Source organism: Corvus cornix, chromosome 1 (genome assembly GCF_000738735.6).
Source record: "Corvus cornix cornix isolate S_Up_H32 chromosome 1, ASM73873v5, whole genome shotgun sequence".
In the NCBI taxonomy this organism is placed as follows: domain Eukaryota; kingdom Metazoa; phylum Chordata; class Aves; order Passeriformes; family Corvidae; genus Corvus; species Corvus cornix.
Genome location: NC_046332.1, coordinates 117,016,993 through 117,041,450, shown reverse-complemented (window position 1 = coordinate 117,041,450; position 24,458 = coordinate 117,016,993). Strand labels below are relative to the sequence as shown.

At 49.9% G+C, this 24,458-nt stretch overlaps 1 protein-coding gene and 1 long non-coding RNA gene across 2 annotated transcripts in view; one reads left to right on the top strand and one right to left on the bottom strand.

Annotated features, from left to right (window-relative positions):
* The window catches only part of ITSN1 (intersectin 1), a 97,755-nt gene extending 78,701 nt beyond the window's left edge, over window positions 1-19,054 (top strand). Inside the window, exons 25-35 of the mRNA XM_039555797.1 lie at window positions 5,237-5,358; window positions 6,150-6,256; window positions 7,341-7,524; window positions 8,277-8,375; window positions 9,194-9,361; window positions 10,865-11,077; window positions 11,534-11,655; window positions 13,218-13,300; window positions 13,401-13,484; window positions 13,938-14,111; window positions 15,122-19,054. Coding sequence (XP_039411731.1) covers window positions 5,237-5,358; window positions 6,150-6,256; window positions 7,341-7,524; window positions 8,277-8,375; window positions 9,194-9,361; window positions 10,865-11,077; window positions 11,534-11,655; window positions 13,218-13,300; window positions 13,401-13,484; window positions 13,938-14,111; window positions 15,122-15,270 — 1,505 coding nt within the window. The 3' untranslated portion in view covers window positions 15,271-19,054. The remainder of the gene's footprint in view (window positions 1-5,236; window positions 5,359-6,149; window positions 6,257-7,340; window positions 7,525-8,276; window positions 8,376-9,193; window positions 9,362-10,864; window positions 11,078-11,533; window positions 11,656-13,217; window positions 13,301-13,400; window positions 13,485-13,937; window positions 14,112-15,121) is intronic.
* A 2,054-nt stretch (window positions 19,055-21,108) lies between these two features.
* LOC120410877 lies at window positions 21,109-22,665 on the bottom strand. The gene is made up of 3 exons (XR_005603212.1): window positions 22,347-22,665; window positions 21,527-21,905; window positions 21,109-21,433 (listed from the first exon to the last, which is right to left on the bottom strand). It is a non-coding gene; the product is annotated as an uncharacterized LOC120410877 (long non-coding RNA).
* Between the last annotated feature and the right edge of the window lie 1,793 nt (window positions 22,666-24,458).

The following is a 24,458-nucleotide window of genomic DNA, read 5'->3' as shown; positions in this document are numbered from 1 at the left end:
ACAAAGAATTCCCATGGATGTTCTTTCAGGGAATTTGTTCCTTTCAATACTTGAAATCCGTCCAAGACAACTCCAAGTCTGAAACAGGGCTTTATCAAGAACATTTTGGTTTATATTCAGGATCAGTTTTATTTAAACCTCAATTCTTTTGGAGCTTTAGTGGCTTCACTTTGTGTCCCCATGAGCTCACTGAGCACATTTTATTCCCATAACCAAAATAACTGAAATTCTGGTTTTGTCCTCTGTCTCTAAAGCACTTTTTAGTTCTTTGTGCTTACTGACTCCAGCTATTTAAATTGTTAAACAGCAACTTTTGTGCAGTAAATTCAGATGACAAATGGCTTCTTTTTACTTTTATTTTAGACAACTTCAGTAAATTCAGGGACAGTGTACCTCAAATATTATTGCATCAGTTGAATTGATACAGACAACAGGATAACAAACTGCTCCTTAGCCAAACATGGTGCTGAGATGACCTTTGGGTTCCAGATCCTGAGGGAAGGGTTTCAGGAGGTTGTGCTGGTGAAAATTGTTTTCACCAAGACTTCACTGCCCACCTGGGGACTTTAATGGGCAAAGCACTTAATTTGAGTTGGAAAGGACCCACAGGGATCAGCCAGTCCCACCCCTGGCCCTGCCCAGACCCCCCAGCAATCCCAGCCTGGGCATCCCTGGCAGCGCTGTCCAAACGCTCCTGGAGCTCTGGCAGCCTCGGGGCCGTGCCCATTCCCTGGGGAGCCTGGGCAGTGCCCAGCAGCCTCTGGGGGAAGAACCTTTCCCTAAAATCCAACCTAACCCTGCCCTGGCCCAGCTCCAGCCGCTCCCTGGCTGCTCTCTCTGTCCCCAGGAGCAGAGATCGGAGCTGCTCAGCTCTGCCAGATGGAAGTGAAGAAATAATAAAGTGTTTGATAAAAGGTTGGAACATTTAAAATACTGCATTTGGTTCCCACATTCCTGGTTCCAAGTGAAGTGCCTGCACAGCCCCTTTATTTGTGGAATACCCTGTAAAATGGGGCTGTGCAGTTCCTTCCACTTGGACCCGCAGCTGCTGCTCGTGACTCTGCTCCTTCTGTGCCCTGAGTGCCCAGGGGCTCAGAACAGTCCTGGGTCACAACTCAGAGGTGAGATTTAGTTTCCTGATGTGTTTTAAACCATTCTAGGGCTTGGTTAACTCTGTGATTTACATTTTTAGATGCATTCTTGCCTTCACATGTAGGATTTTATTCTCCTCAAGCAGCCTCTGGAAAGGGATTGGTAAAATCACTGATTCATGGAATGTTTGGGGTTGGAACCACCACCAGTGAACCACATCCTCAAGTGCCACATCCACACCTTTTTTGAACACTTCTAGAGAGGGCGATTCCACCACTAAATAATGCTTTGAGTTTTGCAAATGGGACTGCCCAGGCTCGTTTCCAGGTCCTTCCATGCACCTCAGGGGGAAGTGCTCTGCTCTAACAGGAAATGGGTACACTGGTCTGGTTGAGAAATTCCAAACGTGCTGAAATCATTGAAAATAGCTGAGAAATGGGATTTGGCATCTGATGCTTGAGATGGAGAGCTCTGTTTGATCCCAGACAATGTCCTCAGCAAAAGCCTGGGGTGGTCTCTCAGTGGAGGGTCCATCCCACAAGGTTTAAGGGGAATTGGTTGCAGCTGAAACAGGTGATAAGCAGGTTGAATGTTGAAATGCTGTGATTTAAATAACTCAGCCCTGCTGAAGCCCTTCGAGGGTTGTGTCCAGTTCTGGGTCCTCACTGCAATAGAAACCTTGAGGGGCTGGAGCATGTCCAGGGCAGGGAAGGGAGCTGGGAAGGGGCTGGAGCCCCAGGAGCGGCTGAGGGAGCTGGGAAAGGGGCTCAGGCTGGAGCAAAGGAGGCTCAGGGGGGACCTTGTGGCTCTGCACAAGTCCCTGACAGGAGGGGGCAGCCGGGGGGGTCGGGCTCTGCTGCCAGGGAACAGGGACAGGAGGAGAGGGAACGGCCTCAGGCTGGGCCAGGGCAGGCTCAGGGTGGACAGCAGCAGGAATTTCCCCATGGAAAGGGAGCTCAGGCCTTGGCAGGGGCTGCCCAGGGAGGTTTGGAGTGCCCATCCCTGGAGGTGTCCCAGGAGTGCCTGGAGGTGGCACTCAGTGCTCTGGGCTGGGGACAAGGTGGGCATCGGGCACAGCTGGGCCTGGCTGGGCTGGGAGGGCTTTTCCAGCCTCAGGGATCCTGGGATTCCATGTATGATTTACCTGAGTGAGGGGCTGCTCTCCTGGTGTGCTGTTCCCTTCTCCTTAAGAATTTGGAGGAAAACTGTGACATCATTTTTGCCTGCTCCTGGTTCCCTCTATCAGGACAGATTCCTGTCTCCTGTGACCTTTTCACTACAGACTGGGCCAGCACGAGGCTTACAGGGAAATCTGGCAGTGGCACTGGTTAGAAAACCTCCCCAATGAAAAGGAATCAGCAGCTGTGCCCATGAATGTGGATCAGTGATTTCCAAAACAGAACCTCCCTTCCCAAAAAGCAGCATCTTGTTTTAGGCTTAATGTTTATTTTGGGAGACCCAGATCTTCAGGGCTGACTTTGTAAGGAAGAGGAACAATATCTTTACTCTGAAGTGATTTTTTGCATTTTTGGAGCCCTTTAATCTGCAGGGACTGTGGTGATGGGAGGTCAAAGCACAGATTTGTAGTTACAGCATTTGTCTGTTGGTTCTCCAAGTCCAGCCAGAGGAACAGAATTCATGGATTCACACTCCTGAGAACAAACCAAGTTAATTATTGTCATTTCCCCATCCTTTCCTGGCTTTACTGGATTGAAGCAAAGAATTGCCCAGAGCAGCTGGGGCTGCCCCTGGATCCCTGGCAGTGCCCAAGGCCAGGCTGGACATTGGGGCTTGGAGCAGCCTGGGACAGTGGGAGGTGTCCCTGCCATGGCAGGGGTGGCACTGGGTGGGCTTTAGGATCCCTCCCAACCCAAACATTCCATGATTCTGTGATCAGTGGAATTCAGTTCACCAAAACTCTTTGGCATCCATGAAAAACGAGCCAGACATTTCCACCTGGAAAGAAACCCAGTTTTAATTCGTGTTTTTAATACAAAGACAAGAAAATCTCTGTACCTGTGCACCTCACAAAGAAAACCCCATACCAGAAAAGTCTCTCCTGCATGTTCTACTCAGATTTGGGCTTCTTTCCCAAATATTTCATACCCAAAAGCAGAGTGTTTGTCATGGTTCAGAGCAGCCCATTCACACCCCAGCTGGCTGCCAAGGGAGCCACTAAAATGGTTCATTATTCAAAATGTCAGTGCTTCCTCCAAGGGGTTGGGGGTTGGAAATCACTTTCAGACCAAGGTTGTCACATCTTTGAACAGGAGCTTCCCCAGGGAGAAGTAATTAAACACTTGGTTCACTTCTAATGAAGCATTGGGAGAACTGGGCCTGTTTCTCAGACCTCTGGTTTACTTGGTACCAAAGAAACAGCTCTGAAATCAGGCATTTATTCAACAGAAAGGAAACTTCTGGCTTTTGAGAGGGCCCAAAAATTCATTGTTTTGGCATAAAGTTGATATTTCTCCAGATCTGCTTCTTACTCCAAGCAAAGTTTCAGCTGCACTTTGTGAAGGGCTGTGACATCCCATGTCTCAAGGGAGCCTTATCAATGTGCCTCTGCTTCCAACCTGATCCCAGCTTCCAACCTGATCCCTTCCCAGCTTCACACTCAGAGAGGAAACTGCCTTGACTGTCTGTATCTCCCTTTCTGGCTTTGTTCCATTTGGTTTTGTTTGGGTTTTGGTTGGTTTGGTTTGGTTTTTTTTTTTTTTTTTTTTTTTTTTTTTTTTTTTTTTTTTTTTTTGTTGTTGTTGTTGTTGTTGTTGTTGTTGTTGTTGTTGTTATTTTAAAGTCAAATCCATCATTCCCCTTTCAGGAGCCCAGATCAGTTAAAGCAGCAATTGCTGGTATTCCATGGAAATAACGGTGATACACCTGGACCTTTCCAGTGGCATTGTCTGAGCTCCATTCAGGAAGCTAGAAATGCAGGAAATACTCCCTAAGTACTGACTTTATATGCAAAGAACTGAAAGAGTTACCTGGGGCCTGATGTTTCCATGAGGACAGTTTGTCTCCATGGGAAATATACTGGATTTGCTGAGGGGTGAGGGAAAGAATTCAACTGGGGAGTTTTGGTTGTGTGAAAATAGTTGAAATAGATAATTTTCAGAGCCAAACGTTTTCCACCTGTTTGAAATGAACTTTGCTTTTTGAAATGCATTGTATTTCGTGCAGAGAAGTAGCAAAAACTGGAAGAAAACATTCTGTGTTCCTGTCTCAGAAGAACTTGATTAGGCTCAGCTGAAAAAATAATGGCCTGCAGAAGAAAGGACGGAATTAATGTTCTGTCTAATTCAGAGTAGAAAACAAAAAGTGAGATTGTGGAATTGATAGAAAAATCCTCCCATCTACAGGGGAGGATCAAGGGAGGTTTGCAATAATGAAAGGACAAAACTGATGGAAGATGAGCTCTTAGTGACAACCTTTTCCTGGGCTTTTAAACATAAAGGAGAATAAAATCCACCCCTTTGGCTTGGCCCAGAAATCAGTGAAATCTGGGGATCTCCAGTGACCTTTATGTATCCTGGCTCGAGCCCTTCAAATATTTAGGAGCAGTTTTTAACTGAAATGTCAAGAAGTAAAGAGGCCCTGCAGGCCCTTCTTGAGCAGGATCTCTTTGACCAGAAGGGTGAAGGTGAACCTTGGATTTAGGCCATCCATCATCTGAGGGAATCATTCCAAAGTGCCCCTCGGAGCGTCAGGGTCACTGCAGCTCTTCCCTAACTCCCTTTGGGATGCCTCTGCGTTTTCCTCACACCACATGAAGTCTTTTCCCCTCTTTTTCATTGCCAGCCATCCATGTGGGATTGGAATGACACAACCCAAGGGGTCGGGGACCTCCAGAGTGAGGTTGGGAATGGGCAGGCAGGGTGAGGGGGACTTTTAAGCTTGGCCACCAGGGAAGAGTTCACACTCAGGGACGGCCTTTGTTTTAATAAATAAAATAAAGGTGTTAAATGGAATGTTTGGAGTCACTGTGAGGTGAAGCTTTGCTGGGACTGTGCCATGTGAACGATAATTAAGTGACCGAACAGGCAGCAGTTCCTGTTCACTCAGTGCTGCTGTAGCAGCCACAGGCCTGAATCCCTCTGCAAGCAGCTGTGAGTAAAGCCCAGGGTGCTGTTGTGTTTTGCAGGGTGTGCAGACCTGCACCTCCTGGACATGCTGACACCCACGGAGAGGAAGAGGCAGGGCTACATCCACGAGCTCATCGTCACCGAGGAGAACTACGTCAATGACCTGCAGCTGGTGACAGAGGTGAGGCAGCTCTGCAGGCTTGGGCCACTCTTGTCCCTCAACCAATTCAGTCCTTGCACTGTGCAGTTACTGCATTTCCCTGCTGGCTCTGCCTCCCTTGGGGGCTCTCTGTCCAATCCTCATTTGTGTGTGTTTATACAGATACAGCTGTGGGTGAGTGTGGGTGGGTGCAAACCGTGTCAGTCCCTTGTGTTACCATCAGCAAAATGCTGATGTTTGAGGTATCATTTTAGCAAACCCTTTTTGCTCCTCACTCTCAGTGTTTATTTCTCATCTACAAGTTCTGAAACTTAATCAAATGTTCTTAAATGAAGCACATTTTCCATGCTCGCAGTGCGGCTCAGTTATCACTTCCTGTGATTGGCTTTAGAGGTAGAAAAAAAAGGAATTAGTACAGACAACTATGGACAATTCGTTTGACAGAGAAGCAAAGCCCTTTTCTGAAGAAGAGTTCAAGACATGCAAACCTGAGTAACTCAGAGAAATCAGAACTTCCATAAAAGAGTCCAAAGGAAAACCTATTTTCGGCTGCATTATCAAAGGAATTCTGGAGTCTTTTGCAGGAGGCTTCTGGCTAAAATTCCCAGGTTTCAAACAGATTATCCAGATCAGAATTAACACCACCACCCCTACAAATTCAGAGTATTCCCTGTTAAAGCCCCTCGTAGCTGAGGGTCTCCTTATCCCACCCATTCCAGGGAACACGATGGCTGGCTGGGACAGGGAGTGTGCTGGAAGTGTGTCTGTACTTACCCTGTATGCTCTAAATGGCCTCATTTCTGCCTCCCCAGATCTTCCAGAAGCCGCTGATGGAATCTGAGCTGGTCACAGAAAAAGAAGTTGCCATGATTTTTGTTAACTGGAAGGAGCTGATTATGTGCAATATAAAACTACTGAAGTAAGTTGGTTTTCCCCCCCATACTTAACAAAAACAGAATCCTGGGCCTCTCCCCCTGCTTCTCCTTTTAGCTGCATGAAAATATTTGCCACTTAACACAAATCCTAACCAGAAAGGCCCCGTGTTTCTCCTTGTGGGAAAAAGCAAACCTTGGACAGCGTTTGCTGTGAGTTGTTGAGAAGAACCCAGCAGTTCTCTGCCATTTGCACTTTGTTCCTGTGCTCCAGAAGGCAAATCCTCCTCTCCCCTGAAGAGCAGCACTTGCCAAGGCTTCCCACAGGGCAGGACTTGCCCTGCCTCTGTCCCAGTGCAGCCCCAGCCGCAGTCCTGCTGTCTGTGAGTGCAAACCAAGGCACAAGAACCTCCCTCATGCCAAGCTGGCTGGGGCATTCCCTTAATGAGTGTGGGCTGGGACCTGGCTGTGCTGAACAGAGCCTGGTTCCCAAAGGATTCATGCCCAGAGCACCCTTCTCCAAAGGCTCCCAGCACCCAACTCATGCCAGGAAACCCAGTGCCAGGGAAACTGAGTGAGGGGAGGGTTAAACCCTCACCTTGATAAGCAAGAGCATTAATAAAGTTCTTCTCTTTCCCTACTGAGCTGCTAATTTTCACTGTACCTACAGGCATTTTACAGCTTTGTAGTATCTCCTTTTTTTTTTGTAAAATGTATTTGAAAATGGCTCACAAGTTGAAAAGTTGTGGTGGTGACAGGACAAATGACAAAGAACCTTTCCTTAGGAAACCAGGTGAAAACCTGGGACTAGCTTTGAGGTCGAAGTGATGGGGGTTTTCCCTCCCTCCCTCACACATCAGTAGCTCTCTTTCTAAACTAATAGAAAAGGAAATTACCTTTTTCTATCACCTCTGATCTGACATTGCATTAATTTCAAACAGCAGCTGGGTGACCATGAGAGGGAAAGGTGTTGGCTGAGGGTGCAGCCTTGGTTATTGTATCCTTGCAGTAAATCTTGTGGCTGATGTATTTGTCATTCTCTGGGTTTCAATAATGAATAAGAACCCACCCCTTTATTCCATAACTGAGGAGTGGCTCTTTGTCCAACCCCCGTGCCCTGCTCCTGCTCAGGGCCCTGCGCGTGCGGAAGAAGATGTCCGGGGAGAAGATGCCGGTGAAGATGATCGGGGACATCCTGACGGCCCAGCTGCCCCACATGCAGCCCTACATCAGGTTCTGCAGCTGCCAGCTCAACGGGGCCGCCCTCATCCAGCAGAAGACGGATGAAGTGCCCGAGTTCAAGGAGTTTGTCAAGGTAAGAGAAGCAGCAACCCCTGGGAATTCTGTGCATCTTTTCACTCGGCCCATCTGCTGAACACGAGGCCCCACCTCGAGGGCCGCTCACTTGAAAAAGTCCACTCCTCGGCCGCTCACTTGAAAAAGGACCTGGAGGGGCTGGAGCGTGTCCAGGGCAGGGAAGGGAGCTGGGAAGGGGCTGGAGCCCCAGGAGCGGCTGAGGGAGCTGGGAAAGGGGCTCAGGCTGGAGCAAAGGAGGCTCAGGGGGGACCTTGTGGCTCTGCACAAGTCCCTGACAGGAGGGGGCAGCCGGGGGGGTCGGGCTCTCCAAGGGAAAGGAGGAGAGGAAATGCCTCAAATTGCACCAGGAAAGGCTCAGGGTGATGATGAGAAAATATTTTTCCCTCACAGGGTGGTCAGGAACTGGAATGAGCTGCCCAGGGAGTGGTGGAGTCACTGTCTCTGCGAGTGTCCCAGAGGACTCTGGATGTGGCCCTTGGGGACAGGGTTTGGGGTGATGCTGGGGAGGCACTGGATGATCCTGAAGGGCTCTTCCAGCCCTGATGATTCTGGGATTCTTGTCCAGACAAGGCAGGTGAAGAAGTGTTGTAAAAACCACAAGGAATTCTCCTTCTGATGTTGTGATCTCAGAGCAGATTTAGCTGAGGATTGGTGCTCATTTATTGCCTTCCCTTTTCCTTTCTTGGAGGAGCTCCTTTTTCAGGGTTTGAACCACCTGACTAACCAGATTTTACCTCTCTAATGTTTCAGAGGTTAGCAATGGATCCTCGCTGTAAAGGAATGCCACTATCAAGTTTTCTACTAAAGCCTATGCAACGGGTAACCAGATACCCACTAATAATTAAAAATGTACGTTCCTTTGCACACGTGATGGGTTTGGTGCTGCTTTGCTTATACCTTAATTACGAGGTTGTTTCCTTATTTGTGTCAGGCTTTGTCACTGTGAGATTTCTGATGTGCTGGGGAATGTGGGGTGTCCTTTAATACTCGATTCCAGTATAGAAAGTGGGATAATTCCTTGGGCTTTAGCAAAACAACTTGGTGTTTCCATTAAAAAAGGGTGTAAAACTTGCACCCAAAGAACCAGAAGGCAGCGAGTGCTGAATGAAAACTTAGAATTCAGAGAACAGAAGCAACAAGTCAACCCTGTGCTCATATTTGGCTTTCCCCACAGTGCCATTCCCTCCCCACAGGCTGGGAGGTGATGCTGAGCCTGGATTGCTGCAGGTTCCCCCCCTCCCTGTGCAGCTGATGGTGCTGGAGAACTTCCAGCCCTTTCCTAACTTCCATTTGTTGCTTAACACTTCCCATCCCAAATGACGCCACGGAACTTGGCCCAAGGCTTTCACAGGGAATTACAAACTGGATGTTGGCATTTCAGGGATTCCTTCAGCAGTCGTGGCTGTGCTTCTGTATTTGGCTGCAATGTGTGTGCTTCTGTCCGAGGAGCCAGCAGTGTCCTGGTGCAAAGGCTGTGCAGGCAGGCCTGCAATCCAGCTGTTCCCACAAAGTGTTTGTCTCCCATTTTTCATGTCTTTCAAGGAGGAAAATAAATGTGGGACATATTGGCTGGAAATAAAGCCCTAGAATGGAAGTGTGGGGCTGAGAGAGCGAATGCAGCTGAGCTGTGGTGACAGAAGCCTCGTGCTGGGTTTCTTTGTGTGCAGATAATAGAGAACACCCCCGAGAACCACCCTGACCACAGCCACCTGAAGCATGCCCTGGAGAAGGCGGAGGAGCTGTGCTCGCAGGTGAACGAGGGCGTGCGGGAGAAGGAGAACTCGGACAGGCTGGAGTGGATCCAGGCCCACGTGCAGTGCGAGGGCCTCTCCGAGGTAACGGGGGCTCGCTCGGGACCAGCCACGGCTCGCTCATGGCACCGCAGCACAGGGCACACGGGCACCAGTCAACCCCACAGTCCCAGTCCCTGCTCCCACCTGTCCTCGGCTCCCTTCCCTCCTGCACGTCATCCTGGTTGCTGCTCGTGTTCCTGCCCCCTCGGGGTAAATCCTGCTTGGTTGCCTGGCTCCGGACCAGTCCCGGGTTCAATGCTGCAGTTTGGAACCACAGCTTCTCAGTTTCCCAGTTCTTTATGGTACACTGGTTACGGGACTGCTGTATCCCACCCCAAAGCTGCACCTGACCACTTTGGAGTGCTTAAAAAACCAAATATTTAGAAATATTTTCTGTGATAAAGCTTTGTATACAATTGAAAACTCAAGAATACTGCTCAAGTCTCTGGAGACTTTACAGAGAGAATCCCTGCCTCCCATTCCATGTTATTTTTTATGGTTATGTGATAAGTTTCTAGAAATATTGTGTTTGTATGTCCTGCAAAAGGAGGGAGGATATTCTGATGGCCTTCCTGTTGGTGGAGGTAACAGAGGCAGACAGATCACAAGCTGATTTTCAGAGTTTTCAGTTCTAAAAGGTAAAAAAATAACAAGTACTGGTTGGTTCATAAAGTAGAAAAATTGCATTTCACCTCAGGAAGTCTGACTGTCCTGGGAGAAGGACGTGTGTGACAATGTCAGCACAGTCAGCTGTCTGCCAGCCACTGCCTGAAGGAAAGGGGCTGCTTTTATCTTCTGTAGGTGCTGCCTGGCCCCAGAACAGCAAATCCATACCCTGAAAGAGCCTGTGGTGCTTGCTGCCACCGCAACACCAGCAGCAGCCTCCAGCCCATGGCAGGGAACAGTCCAGCCTCTCCCTGTTGTCTGTCCGAGGGGTTTCCAGCCTGCCAAAGGAGCCACCCCAGATCCAGCTGCCCAGGGTGGTGAGAGCTGTGCCATTCCCTGGTGAAAATAAACCTGAAAATGGCACTTTAGGCAAGGGCAAGACTCTGCTCATGCCTAACAAGGCCGGCTGAATCTGGGATTGTGCCAGTCCCAGTGGTCAGCAGCTCTAACTGGGGGTATTGTGGCCATCTGGAATCTTTTGGGGTATTTCAAGGGGTGAAATTCAAACACAATTCAGAATCCAGCCCTTAAGGAAGCTCAGCCTGTGGAGAGGCCGTTTGCAGAGCTGCTGCTAATCCAGGACAGGTCCCCGTGGCCCAGTCCCACTCCTGGAGGTGCATGTGCGTGGCAAGGCGGCACAGATGCTTTTGGCTTCCCCCTGCCTGCCCAGCCGTGCCCCTGTGACTGATGGGTTGCCTTCAAGGGGACTCTCATGGAGCCTTCTGTGACTTGCACCGCTTGTCATGCTCGAGGCATCGCTCGTCATCCCTGTGACACAGACTGGAACCAGGACTCAAAACTGTATTTGGTCTCTTGCAGGGCAGCCCCGATTGTTTCACTTTATACAGTGCGTTGTTGTTCTTCTTCTACTTTTCGCAGCAACTCGTTTTTAATTCAGTTACAAACTGCTTGGGACCACGCAAGTTCCTGCACAGTGGGAAGCTCTATAAAGCCAAGAGTAACAAGGAGCTGTATGGTTTTCTCTTCAACGACTTCCTCCTCCTCACTCAGATCATAAAACCTCTCGGCTCTTCCGGCACAGACAAGGTCTTCAGCCCCAAGTCCAACCTGCAATACAAAATGTACAAAACTGTAAGTGCTGCTCTGACACGGGGATGGGGACAGGGCTCAGTAGCTCCATGCTGGGGGCGTGGGCAAGAGCCTTCCTAGAGAAGAGGTTTGAAAGCTTGGGGTTCAGAGACTGATGGCAGGAAAGGTGGCTGTATGCTCCAGTGAGATAAGAAAAGATGCTTTTGAAGTTTTGTTTGAACGAAACTCTTCCATGAGGGCTTGAGGCAGCGGAGGGAGAGCGGTGTTCGCTGCTCTCGGGGAGAAGGAGACAATGCTGTGCTTGGCTCTCTCCAGGAGTGTTTCCAGGCTCTGCAGGCACCTCTATCTTTGTCAACTTTTAAAATTTTCTGAAGAAAGATGGGAGGCAGAAGAGGGGAGATACTTGGGGCATGCAATAAACCTGCTGTGAGCTGATGTGTGCTGAATGCTCCCATTCAGACTCTGCAGTACAATTCCAGCTTTGCTGATGTTTTACAGCCCATTTTCCTAAATGAGGTACTGGTAAAATTACCCACAGACCCTTCTGGAGATGAGCCCATCTTCCACATCTCCCACATTGACAGAGTCTACACACTCCGGGCCGAAAGCATTAATGAAAGGTGAGTGCCTTCGTGAGCCCTTGAAAAGTTTGGTGCAAAGGTAGGATGGGAATGGTTATGATGGAAACTTGCAGAGCACTCTCCAAGCTGGTCATTTTACAAGACTGGAAAATTCCTTTTTGAGAATATGGTGATCTGAAAAGAAGGGAGAAATAATGATGTTTCCTGAATTCCAGCTAGAAATGGCTGAGGGTGGATATTTAGGCTGCATTTCACATTTTATGGTAATGTGAGGAAGCCAAGAGATGCAATTCTATCTTCTGCTGTTACCAGCTGTTTGTCTGTGCAGTGAAAGCATTTGTGTGGCTGGATGTTGAAGGAGATCAAGGAACAGGTCAAAAGTGAAATTTGAAGCAGAACCTACCAAACTAAACCATGTTAGTTTTACCCAATTCAGTTCAGACTGGAAAAGTCAAAGGGAAGACACCCTTAAATCTTCAGCTGGAGGTTTTTGTCTCTGGCAAGGTTACAGAGAGAAAACTACACTGACTTACACTGTAAAGGCTTCTCTTTGCAAATGTAAGGTCTTGGAAGAGAACTTTTCCTAAAAACTGAAAGCTGAATGTGCATCAAACCCCTCCCCCTACTGCAGATACCGTGTTGTCCCAGCTGGGAACTGTAGGACCCTCCAATTTCTGATACACAAAATGTATAAAACATCTTGAGGTGTGTCTGCCCCATGCTGGGAAGTGTCCAAGGCCAGGTTGGACACTGGGGCTTGGAGCAGCCTGGGACAGTGGGAGGTGTCCCTGCCATGGCAGCGGTGGCACTGGATGGGCTTTAAGGTCCCTCCCAACCCAAACCATGAATGTCCTGTGGAGCAGCAGCTCTTCATTTGGGGTTCAGAAATGGATCCACAGCTTCCAGATTCTCCCTTGTTTCCTTGACTCAGGTCTCAGGCTCCCTTGTATGTCACAGCAGTTCTTCTAAGCCCTCGAGGTCACTTAGTAGCCCATCTGCCACCCTTTTCCCCTGTCAGCCTTCCCCCTCAGTCTCCTTCAGGCACGGGCTGGGATTGCTGGGGTCAGGAGCTGGACTCAGTGATCCATGTGGGTCCCTTCCAACTCAGGAGACTGTGTGATTCTTAAGCATGAAATGATTTCCCAGAAGGGCCCATTCACCACCTGTGGACTCCCCAAGTTATGCTTTTAATGTCCCAAGAGTCAGAAGAATTTGGTAGGAAGTCTCAGGGACCAAGGACAGTGGCCACCTCAGCAACCCCAGTGCCTTGTACCTCCTGGCTCCTAGGAGTCAGTTTATTGCAGGAAGCAAAGGGCTGGATGAAAGCAAATCTGTTCTTTAGACATTTTGTTTTCTCATCAAGCGTCTCCTGCTCATGGTTCTCTTGAGCTTTCTTTGTGTGGTGGGATTTGCTGTCTGGGATGGTTACATCCTGCAGGTGCTGTGAATTCCAGTAAGATCCCTTTCAGGCAGACAGCTGTGGGATGGGGCCAGAGCCTTGCCTGTGAAGGAGGGACAGCTTTAGTTTTGTCTGCTGTGCTCCAGCAGGGAAAAATGGAAATGGCATTTTGCAACTTTTTTTTTCTCCTTTCCTTCCAAAGGACTGCCTGGGTTCAGAAGATCAAAGCTGCTTCAGAACTTTACATAGAGACTGAAAAGAAGAAGAGGGAAAAGGCCTACCTAGGTACAGCACAGGATGTGGGGGGTCTCATCTTTTGAGGGAAAGTCCATGGGCAGGAAGATCTGTTGGTGACGTTTCTCTCTGCTCTTCTGTTCCACCACAGTTCGCTCTCAGAGAGCAACAGGCATCGGGAGGCTGATGGTGAATGTTGTTGAAGGCATTGAACTAAAACCTTGCAGGTCCCATGGTGAGTGCCTTGGCTTTCTTTGCTCCATCGAGAAGACATTCCCGTTTGCCAGCCTAACTCTGCAGGGGTTCTGTCCCAGGCATGATTTTGTTAATGATGTGGGTTTAATTAAGGTAAAATAGGCAGAAGTGAATTTGTGCAGCTCAGCTGTGGTCCTGCAGTTGTCCTGCATGAGGCTTTTGTTTCAGACTGACTGAGTTTCCACCAAAGCAGCCATAAAGTCCTGAAGGGAAGAGTGGAGGGTGCTCAGCACCCAGCAGAGCAGAGTATTCACTGTGATGTTAGTGTAGCCCATTACAAAGGCAGTGAAGCAGAGCCTGGGATGGGGCCAGAGCCCTGGTCTGGCCAAGGTCTTTCCCAGCTCAGTTGGCTGTCGGAGTAGAAGGAAGCTCAGGAGCAGGATCACACAGCTAAAAAAGCCCCACTCGTTTCTGTTTGTTCCTATCTTCCCAGGAAAGAGTAACCCCTACTGCGAGGTGACCATGGGCTCCCAGTGCCACATCACCAAGACCATCCAGGACACCCTCAATCCCAAGTGGAATTCCAACTGCCAGTTCTTCATCAAGGACCTGGAGCAGGACGTGCTGTGCATCACGGTGTTTGAGCGGGACCAGTTCTCCCCGGATGGTGCGTATGGGGCTGCCCCTGCCAAGGGCGCTTGCAAAGCTCTGTTCTGAGGAGGTGCAGTCCTGCTGAGGGAAATCAGAGGGAATGGGCTGGACTGGGAGATGATCTTTAAAGACACCCCAGATTTGACCCCCTTTGCATATTTGGGAGTCAACTTACCCTTGCTCCACACCAGTATCAGCACAAAAAGAGTCCAGCTCCCTCTGGGTTTTGAGAGTTCCTTTTCTTGTGCGATTGACAACAACTAAAGTGTGGTTTGTAATCCTGCTAAGACTCCAGAAAGCTCTGGATGCTGCTTGCACATGGATGGGTTCCTGCAGGAGGAAGAGAAATGCCTTCCTGTTATATAAAATGAGCCCAGGATTCCAAACCCAATAGAATCATGGAATGGTTTTGGGTGGGAAGGGACCTTAAGGATCATCCAGTTCCAACCCCTTCCATGGGCAGGGACACCTTCCACTATCCCAGGCTGCTCCAAGCCCCATCCAGAGTGGCCTTGAACACTTGCAGGGATGGGGAGTCCACAGCCTCTCTCATTCTTATTTCATGAGCTGGAATAAACATGTGGAGCATCACAGGGTGTATTCTGGAGTCGTGATCTCTCAGGCAGTGTTTGGATGGGACTGGTACTGGCCCGTTGACCTCATTGCTGGGCTGATGCCCTGCTTGGCTCTGTCATCTCCAGAGGCTTCACACTCAGGTTTAACTGTTCAGCAACTTTTGGTCTTCTTCTAACATATCATAAAATCAAGAAGTCCCTGAACCAAGGCAGCTGTGAATTCTATAGTTGGATTTTCCACTTATGGCCCCATTTTTAATGCTGCTGCTGTTTAACATGGTCTGGCTAAATCCCCTTCTATGCAGCTTGGCAGCCTTTGGCCCTCTTCAAGTGCACGAGTAGAGTTGGACTGAAGGCTTGTTTTCTCTTCTGTTGTGTGTGGGTGGAAGTTCAGGTCCTTCTGCAGACTCTGCCTTCCCTTTCCTGAGCACACTGTGTTTTTGCATTCCAGACTTTTTGGGCAGGACAGAGATCCGTGTGGCAGACATCAAGAAGGATCAGGGTTCCAAGGGACCAGTTACAAAGTGTCTCCTTCTGCACGAAGTCCCCACAGGAGAGATCGTGGTGCGCCTGGACCTGCAGCTGTTTGATGAGCCTTAGGAGAGAGGGGTGGATGTCGGAATTCAGCCGGAGTTCACTGCAGGAGGTGTCTGCAGAAGCTGTCACCGAGTCCTTGCTGGTGTAGCATGAAACTACTGCTCGCCCTTCACATGTCAGAGGGTTATCAAAGCAAACAGGAACATCTTTGTGCCTTGATAATTCTCACTGAACACATGAATCCCAATTTAGTGAGGAGATCTCCCTCAATCTCTCTGTGTGGAACTTGGCGTTGGTTCCCTGGGCTGGTGAAACAACCCTGTAGTTCCTTGTGCTGCAGTTGGGATGGCTGGCAAACCACAGAGGTGGCTGTTGCCCTGCTCTTTAATTTCCATGGAGAAGGCAGTGTGGGTGTGTTTTGGAGGATTTCTGCAGGGTTTTCCCCCTTGAGGAGTTCTGTGCCTATTGCTCAGCAGAGTGGGGTGTAAATGTGACGTGAATGGAAGGAGCGGTTTCGCAGCAAGAAGATCTTTGAAGATCTTCATGATGGTACTGAAAAGACTTAGAAAATAAATAGTCTATATCTATAAACAGAGAAGATTCTATGAACATCCCACTTCATAACTCGTGTTGCCCCTGAAAATAAAAGATGTCCAGACCTTCTGCACAGAGATGAATTGCACTCCAGAAGAGTCCACCCCACTTCCCTTTGGAAGTCCCTGTTGTCCAGAGGACTGGAAGTACTGGGACAGGAAGCCAAGGGTGAGGCACAGAGCCCTGCTGGATGTCATGTGTACCTCTCGGTACTCCTTTACTGCTGCTGCTCCCAGGGGTGATCGTCACCTGCAGTGGGGGAGAAGAAACAATCACGGCTCCAGCTCGGGAAGCGAATTTCCAGCCTGCAGAGCCTGGTTTGCAAAGCAGTCCGTGGTGCCCGGGTATGGAGCTGTGCCGGGGTTCGGGGCAGCCACGTCCTGCAGCTCCCGCAGGGCGGGTGCTGGGTGTGACCAGAGAGCTCGTGGTGGTGCAGCGTGGGGAACCCAAAGCCAGCGGGGGAATGCCAGGGCTCTCCATCCCTTCCACTCCATGGATACGCACGTCCAGGCCCACATCCCCGTCTGGCAAAGCTCCCGGCTTCAGGCGGGCACTGACGTCTGCTTTCCCTCAGGCACCGTGAGAGTGCTTTGCTGAGTCTGGACTCGGGGGAAGAAAGACCCCTGAGAGTCAAATTCCTCTTTGTTCTGCTGGGATTCCTTTTGTTCATGCCCTGCCACGCATCCACTGGTATTTTTGTAAGGACTTCATTCCGGATGGGAGGTGCCAGCCCGTGTCATTCGCATGTGAACGTTCTCGTGGAGCTGTTGTTAGGTTTTGGTGTTCCTTGCATGTCCTTTCAGTACTGGTTCCCACCTCTCCTGTGTCGGCGGTGTTCTCTAGCACTCCAAGTCTTATTGGTTTCCATTAGGAAATTAGGATATATCCATAACAGGTAGGTAGGTCAGTATGGTAATAAGTGTAAACTGTGCTGGGAAGTGTCTGTGTATTATAATTTCCTAAAAGACCACTGTAATGTTTCAAGCAATGGGAAGGAAAAAAAATGTGTGTTGGAGGGACAACAAAGTTTACATTTCATACTTTTCAGAATCGCTTTATTATTTATTTATTGAAGATAGTGTAGAATTTTGTATCAGAAATGACAGACATACTTATGTATTTTTTGAAACAAAACAGAGATACACACTTTAGTTAGAAACTTTCAACTGACCACATTTTAGAGGGAGTGTGACTTCCTAGGCATGCATTTGTTTACCACTAACTGGCAGAAAACACGGTTAAGAGAACTTTAAGTTTCTATTTTTCAATGTTGTTAAGAAAATTGTTTCAATTAATATATGTAAATAGTACTAAACCCATGCCTTCCTAATTCCATATCAAAACATTTTATTAAATATAGTGTATATGAAATACACATTGTTGTGGTAGGCTAAAGAAAGTGATAAAATCTATTACTGGAGTACCATTAAATGTCATTGTCTAACCTTTTATTGCTGTCCTAATTTTACTCAGTAGCTGCCAACAGGGTGAACATTCACTTCAGTGTTTCACAAGTAGCATCACTTTTTTGATAGTATCATTTCCCCAGCATCAATGACAGTGACACCTGAGTTGGCCAACAGGACAAAAAAGTCTCGTGGCTGGAATGCAGGAACCTTGGGGAGGGTTTTGAGGGAGCCCCAAGGAGCTGCACCTGCCTGAGGCTCATCTGGTGCTGCAACTGGGGGAGCCTTCACTCAGGGGCCCCTCTCAGATTGCAACCCTTGTCATGGACATCAGAGCATCCCAGAATCCCAGAATGGGTTGGGTTGGAAGGGACCTCAAAGCCCACCCAGTGCCACCCCTGCCATGGCAGGGACACCTCCCACTGTCCCAGGCTGCTCCAAGCCCCAATGTCCAGCCTGGCCTTGGACACTGCCAGGGAATTGTTGTACCAGCCTGTACGATTGCACCATTTGGGGAATTGTGACAGAACAAGAACCTTCCCAGCCCCATGGCTTGGGATTTCCCACTTCCCCTCGATGCACAGCAGTGTTTAACTCCCGTCAGTGCCAGCAGGAGTTACTCAAACACATTGATGAGGAAAGGCTGGAGTTTGGCTCACAGATATCTGATGAATCCCTCATAATGGGTCCAGTCCTAAAGGGGAAGCTCATCCTGTCCCTGTGCATCGAGGACAGGATGTGTCCATGCCCCGGTGACAGCGTCGCTGTTTGCTCACTTGCCCTTGGAGCTCCATGGCACATTGGCACTGTTGGCTTCCCAGATGGAGCTGTGCTTCCTGGAATCCCAGAATCCCAGGATCCCTGAGGCTGGAAAAGCCCTCCCAGCCCAGCCAGGCCCAGCTGTGCCCGATGCCCACCTTGTCCCCAGCCCAGAGCACTGAGTGCCACCTCCAGGCCCAGGGATGGGCACTCCAAACCTCCCTGGGCAGCCCCTCCAATGCAACACGCTCGGAAGTGCTGTAAAACAGAACACCCCCAGGCTGGCCTTGGCTCAGAAATGCTGAGGGCCTGCCCGGGGCAGGGCTGATGGAAAGCTGGTCTGGAAAGCCAGGAGAGGCTGCTCAGAGCTGGGGAAGGGACTTGGGCACCTGGAAGACATTGAGCCAAATTGCTGAGAAATTGCAGCAAGTTTTTTTTGGATGGACTTAATTATTCAGTACTTTCTCAACATGAGTTTTTATGAGGGAACCTTTTCAACGCTCATTTGACCATTTTTTTACCCTTTAAAAAGAGTTCAGTCGCTTTTTGTTACATGTGAGGAGGACTGGGGTGGGAAACATTGTGGATAATGGAGGTTTTTCTTCCATATGTTCTCAGAAGTGAGATGTGACAAGTCCAGACTCTGACTGCAACAGCAGTGTGTGGTTCCAGACTGCTGTGCTCGTCACGGTGAGATCTCAGTTCATTCAAATCCTGCAGTCAAAGCCCTTGGAACAGGGAGAGGCTGGGAATCAGGGGAAATGGCTTTGAGGGTTTGCTCTGTAGGTATATCCCACATCCACCCTGGCTGTGTCCAGCCTCTCCACTCCTGTCCTCCGTGCACACTGCTGTATCCAGAGTTCAGTACGTGCTTACAGATGTACATGTGATTATTGTAGATACAATATAAAAGCACAGCTCTGTTGTCATTGTCAAATGCCGAGTACATCTCACAGCAAAGCGTTTAAAGGCACCCGGTTTTGTTTGTTCATTTCAATATTTTAAAAGAAGGAGTGTCTTCAGGAAATTATTTTTTCTGTATGTCGGGGGATATATTTAGGATCTCATTAAAAAAATAAAGAACTGCAGTGACAGTCTCGTAAACTGCCCTAATTACTTGATAGAGTTGTCAAAGGCTCTGCTGTGACCGTGGGTCAGTTCCTTGGCTGCCTGGAGCTGCCAAAGCGTCGCTGCCCCTGGATTTTGGGACCAGTTCTGGGATCTGACAGTGCTGTGCAAGCAAAGGGAGCTGGGGCTTCCTCCAAGCCCCCGTCAAACCCCTGGGCCCAGCTCCTGCCCCTGCTCTGAGCACAGGAGAGGGGGAGAAAGAAGAAATAGGGACAGAGCTAAAAGGTCAGAGCTTGGTGAGCAGCAGCAGGAGCTCTGCCCTCCCTGCGCCCCCCAGAAGTGGGTGGGTGTCCAAAGGGTGATGGATGGGAAGGGAAATCCCTCCCAGTTCCGGGAGCTGCTCCGTGGGAAGGGGACTGTGGTGTGACACAGGAGGAAGAGAAGGTTGGGTGTGGGACCGTAGTGCTCGTCCAGAGGCTTGGCCCTGTCCCGGCCCTGCTCTTCAGGGAATCACAGGGTGCTTTGGGGGGACCTTAAAGCCCATCCAGTGCCACCCCTGCCATGGCAGGGACACCTCCCACTGTCCCAGGCTGCTCCAAGCCCCAATGTCCAGCCTGGCCTTGGGCACTGCCAGGGATCCAGGGGCAGCCCCAGCTGCTCTGGGCACCCTGTGCCAGGGCCTCCCTGCCCTCTGAGAGGTGCTGCTCCCCCATTTCACCCTGCCTTTTTAGTGCACAGTTTGCTTTTTGCCAAACAAATGGTATGGATTTGTTTCCTTATCTTCTTCTCTTTTAAGAAAACCAGAGAAAAATTCTACTGTCTGTAGAATTTATATGATCCTAAAAATTACAAAGGCAGTATAAAAAATGCTCTGGCCAAATAGGAGAAAAAGTTACTCTTTATTTCAAGAAAATGCAATTAATTTGTACTGTTCATTTACATCACATTTAGCTACTCCTAGTAAAATATCTGTACTGTGAAGATGGCTCCTTTTGGTTTTTAAGGCATTTGTAATAGGTAAGCATTAGGCAACATTGTCTCTCAAAATGCAATTTTAACTTCTTTCAGATGCTGTGAACGTCGTTTCCTCAGTCACCCCTGGTTAAACAATTCTATTTACAGACAAGGTATAACTAAACAAGAGTCCTTAAACTGTGTCCCCCTGTGTGAGGCATGGTGCCGTTCCCAGCTGTGGTGGCACAGCTGGTGTGGGGCTGTGCAATGCTGGACACAGCTGAGACTGGGCTTGTGCAAGTGAAATGATGCAAGAATAAATGCAGGGGGTTTAAAGTTTACCTGTGTGCTGCCACGTTCCTGAGAAGTGCTGGAGAAGAGAGAGATGGAGTCAGGAAATCTGCAGATGAGTCGCTCTTCCCTAAAGCTCTGAACTCTGCTCCCGGGGGCAGGGACAGCAGCCAGGGAGCGGCTGGAGCTGGGCCAGGGCAGGGTTAGGTTGGATTTTAGGGAAAGGTTCTTCCCCCAGAGGCTGCTGGGCACTGCCCAGGCTCCCCAGGGAATGGGCACGGCCCCGAGGCTGCCAGAGCTCCAGGAGCGTTTGGACAGCGCTGCCAGGGATGCCCAGGCTGGGATTGCTGGGGGGTCTGGGCAGGGCCAGGGGTGGGACCGGGTGATCCCTGTGGGTCCCTTCCAGCAGAGCAGATTCCATGGTTCCATGATTTTTTATGCTGCCAGCCCCCGCCTTGCTCCCGATGTGGACCAGGCACAGACAAGCACAATGTAAGAAGCAGCAGCTTTTATTAACGTGTTGTGATCCCCCACCCCTAAGGGGAGGGAAGCACCCAAGAATCGTAAATGCTCAGGGATGAAAGGAGCGATAAAAGCCGGAGTGTCCACAAAAAAATCAACACTCTTATTTTTATTAATATATGAATATTTCATTAATTTTACTTATTTCTACACAACTGCTACACTAGTCCCTGACCTACAATGAAAACACGTGGCAGTGAGTTTGGGATTGAAATAAAAGAAATTCAGCCAAATTAAATTTAATAAAGAAATAGATTTTATTCCGCGCCCGAAAGATCGGTCACGCAGAAAGCCACGATCGGAAGAAGGTCAGCCCCGAGCCTGGGATGGGAGCTGGGTGAACACAGATCCGACCTCTGTCGTGTCAGATCCCCAAGTTCACGGGTGCTGCTTCCGCTGGTTCCTTCTTATACAGTTCTTGGGCAGTCCGAATTAGTTCTGTTCTTCCCGCAGTTTAGCACATCCATGAAGTTTTCTTGTCCCGAAGTTGGACTGCACAAAGCCTTTCCTGGGTCTGATGAATTGTCCATCTTCGGTGATGAATTTGTCTGTCTTCGATTCCTGGAGCCCTCAATGGAGTTCCCGGACTGGAGCCCTCAGTGGAGTTCCTGGAATGTCCAATTCCTTATCGGCTGAGAGGTAGAGATCAGAAGACAGTGATCAAGCCATCATAGTGTCAATGTCCCGGTGATAAGATCCAACCCCGCCTGGGGTGGAATCCTCACCTATTGATTACATCTGTGCTGAAAGAACTTCCTTTTCAACTGCTCCAGTGTTGTAAAATTTTCCTCTCAGCCAGGCTGGTGGGGGGGCTTTGAAACTCTGGCTCTGTATAGCTTAATTACAGTTAATTTTTATACATAACAGCACGAACTATCGACTTAGTTTATAACAGGATAAAGGGAAAGGATGAAAGGGAAGAGACAAAGGAAGGGGTGAATTAAAGAGGGGCAGAGAGAGAGAAAGAAAGACAAGAAAAGAGGGAGAAAAAGAGATGATGGCTCCTGGTTCCAGTGTGGTCCTGGCTGACAGGAGGTCCCCCTTGTTCCCAGCATGGTTCCACATGGGAGGACGTCATTCCTGGTTCTGATGCCTTTTCCTGGTCTTAAAATCAAGAGTGAGACACGGTTAGAAGGGAAAAAGGGATTTTACCTTGGTATCTCTTTTAAGGATCCTTAGGTGCACTACGTGCAGTTTGAATGCACCTCCATGCGCACCGCAATGCCCACCCCAAAAGATCTGGTGTAACATTATAGGTCTTACTAATTACTAATCTATCAAAAATTCCCCAAGGAGAGGCTCGAATGAGCCCCCGCTCCCCAAGAAACCTTCCCCTGGATGCTTCTATCTTAGTTTACAAAATGTGTTCTGGAGAGGACCTTGGGGTCTGGGGCACACTGACCCCTAACTACGAAGCTTCTAAAATGTTTCGTCTCCCAGCTTAACGAACAAGGCCAAGAATGTAGGCAAAAAGCACTGAGAATACAGGAGCTGTAAAAAGCTGTAACAGGGGTATAAAAGAAAAGACAAAAATATTCACGGCACCAGTTCAGCGTGGTTCCAGCTGAGGGAACGTCACTGCTGGTTCCAGTGTGGTTCCAGCTGAGGGGACGTCACTGCTGGTTCCAGTGTGGTTCCAGCTGAGGGGATGTCACTCCAGGTTCCAGCACGGTTCCAGCTGAGGGGATGTCACTCCGGGTTCCAGCCACAATCCAGCTGTTGGGATGTCCAGGGTCACAGGCTTGGTGGGGGTACCCTTTTCTGGACTGGGTTCCCCACCCTGCAATGGGTTTCTCACCTCTGTGCAAATGGGGTCTCTTGCACAGTCCGTTCTTTCAGACCCTTCTAGGAAAGGGTCGGTGGCCTTGGGGGTCTTTGGTGCTCCTGGTCCCCCCCTACGATCCGTGGCCACTTGTTGGCCCGATTCCTGCACTTGCTGTGCTGGTCTGTGCTGATCTCCAGGAACCACAACTGGGACGTTTGTCCCGCCCAAGGGCTGCTCTGCCTCCACCTCCAGGCCCGGCCTGGCGCTGGCGTGGGCGCTACTCCTCCGGCTGTGGTGCCAGGCAGGGACACCGGAACAGCCTGCGCAGCGCCCGCAGCGCCCGCCTGAAGCGGGAGGGACGTTTCTTGGAGACCTGGCTGTGTGCCTCTGTCACCTTGGGAGCGAGAGGCTCAGGCTCCTCCTCCTCCTCCTCCTCCTCCTCCGCAGCTGCTGGCTTGGCATCCGTGTGATGCCCCGGGGCAGGAGAGGCGCTGGGCAGGGCACGGGCTGCCTCTGCTGCCACCTCTGCACCCACATGCCTGGAACAGCTGGGTCCCTCCAGGGAGTCCTCATCATCCATAAGGCCCAAGGGTTCGCTCCAGGTGTCCTGGATGGCATCTTCCCCTTGGGACAGCTCTTGGAAGCCGCATTGCCTCCATCTGGAAAGCATGTTGCCACTGACATTGAATGCAAGAGATGACATGGAGTCCAATGGGTCGTGCTGTTGGGCCTCCAACTTGTCCTTCCACCATTTCTGTGTGGCCAGTCTTTGGTGTCTCTTAGCTTCCTCATCCTCAAGTCCATAATCATCGGGGAAGTTGGCTTCCAGCCACTCCAGCACCTTCTGATGGCTTGACACCCGCTCCAGTTCTGACAGTTCCAGTGATGAGCTTTGATCTCTCTCCATACCACCGAGCAGGGCCCTCCTCATCCGCTCTTCGTTGTCATGTTCATCCCAGTGGGAGAGCTCTTCATCCTCATGTTCTTCACATTGGGAGAGCTCTTTGTCCTCATCTTCTTCCCACTCGGAGAACTGTTTGTCGTCATCTTCTTCCCATGGGGACGTAGCTTGGCCATCATAGCCTTCCCCAAAAGACAGCTCTGTGTCATGTTTGTCGTCTTCTGGGGAAAGCTTCTCATCCTCGTAGTTATCCCCTTGGGACAGCTCTTTGCCACTGTCGCTCTCCCCTTGGGACACCTCTTCTTCATTCTTCTCTTCACCCTGGGACAGCTCCTTGTAACTCTTGTTGTCCCCTTTGGAGAGCTCACTGTCGTTTTCCATTGGGGACAGCTCCTTGTCACGGCTGTTTTCCCCTGGGAAGAGCTCGATGGCCCCATCCACTGGGCACAGTGCTGGGTCACTCGGGCTGTCCCCTGGAATGACCTCGATGGCCTCTTCCACTTCGGACAGCTCCTCGTCACTTGTGCTGTCCCCTGGTGAGAGCTCAATGGCCTCTTCCACTGGGGACAGCTCCTCATCACTTGTGCTGTCCTGTGGAATGGCCTCGATGGCCTCTTCCACTTCAGACAGCTCCTGGTCACTCAGGCTGTCCTCTGGAATTACTTCGATGGCCTCTTCCACTTCGGACAGGTCCGGGTCACTCAGGCTGTCCTCTGGAATTACTTCGATGACCTCCTCCACTTCGGACAGCTCCTCATCACTCGTGCTGTTCCCTGGAATGACCTTGACGGCCTCTTCCACTTCAGACAGCTCCTGGTCACTCACGCTGTCCTCTGGAATGACCTCGATGGTCTCTTCCACTGGGGACAGCTCCTCATCACTTGTGCTGTCCTGTGGAATGGTCTCGATGGCCTCTTCCACTTCAGACAGCTCTGGGTCACTCAGGCTGTCCTCTGGAATGACCTCGATGACCTCCTCCACTTCAGACAGC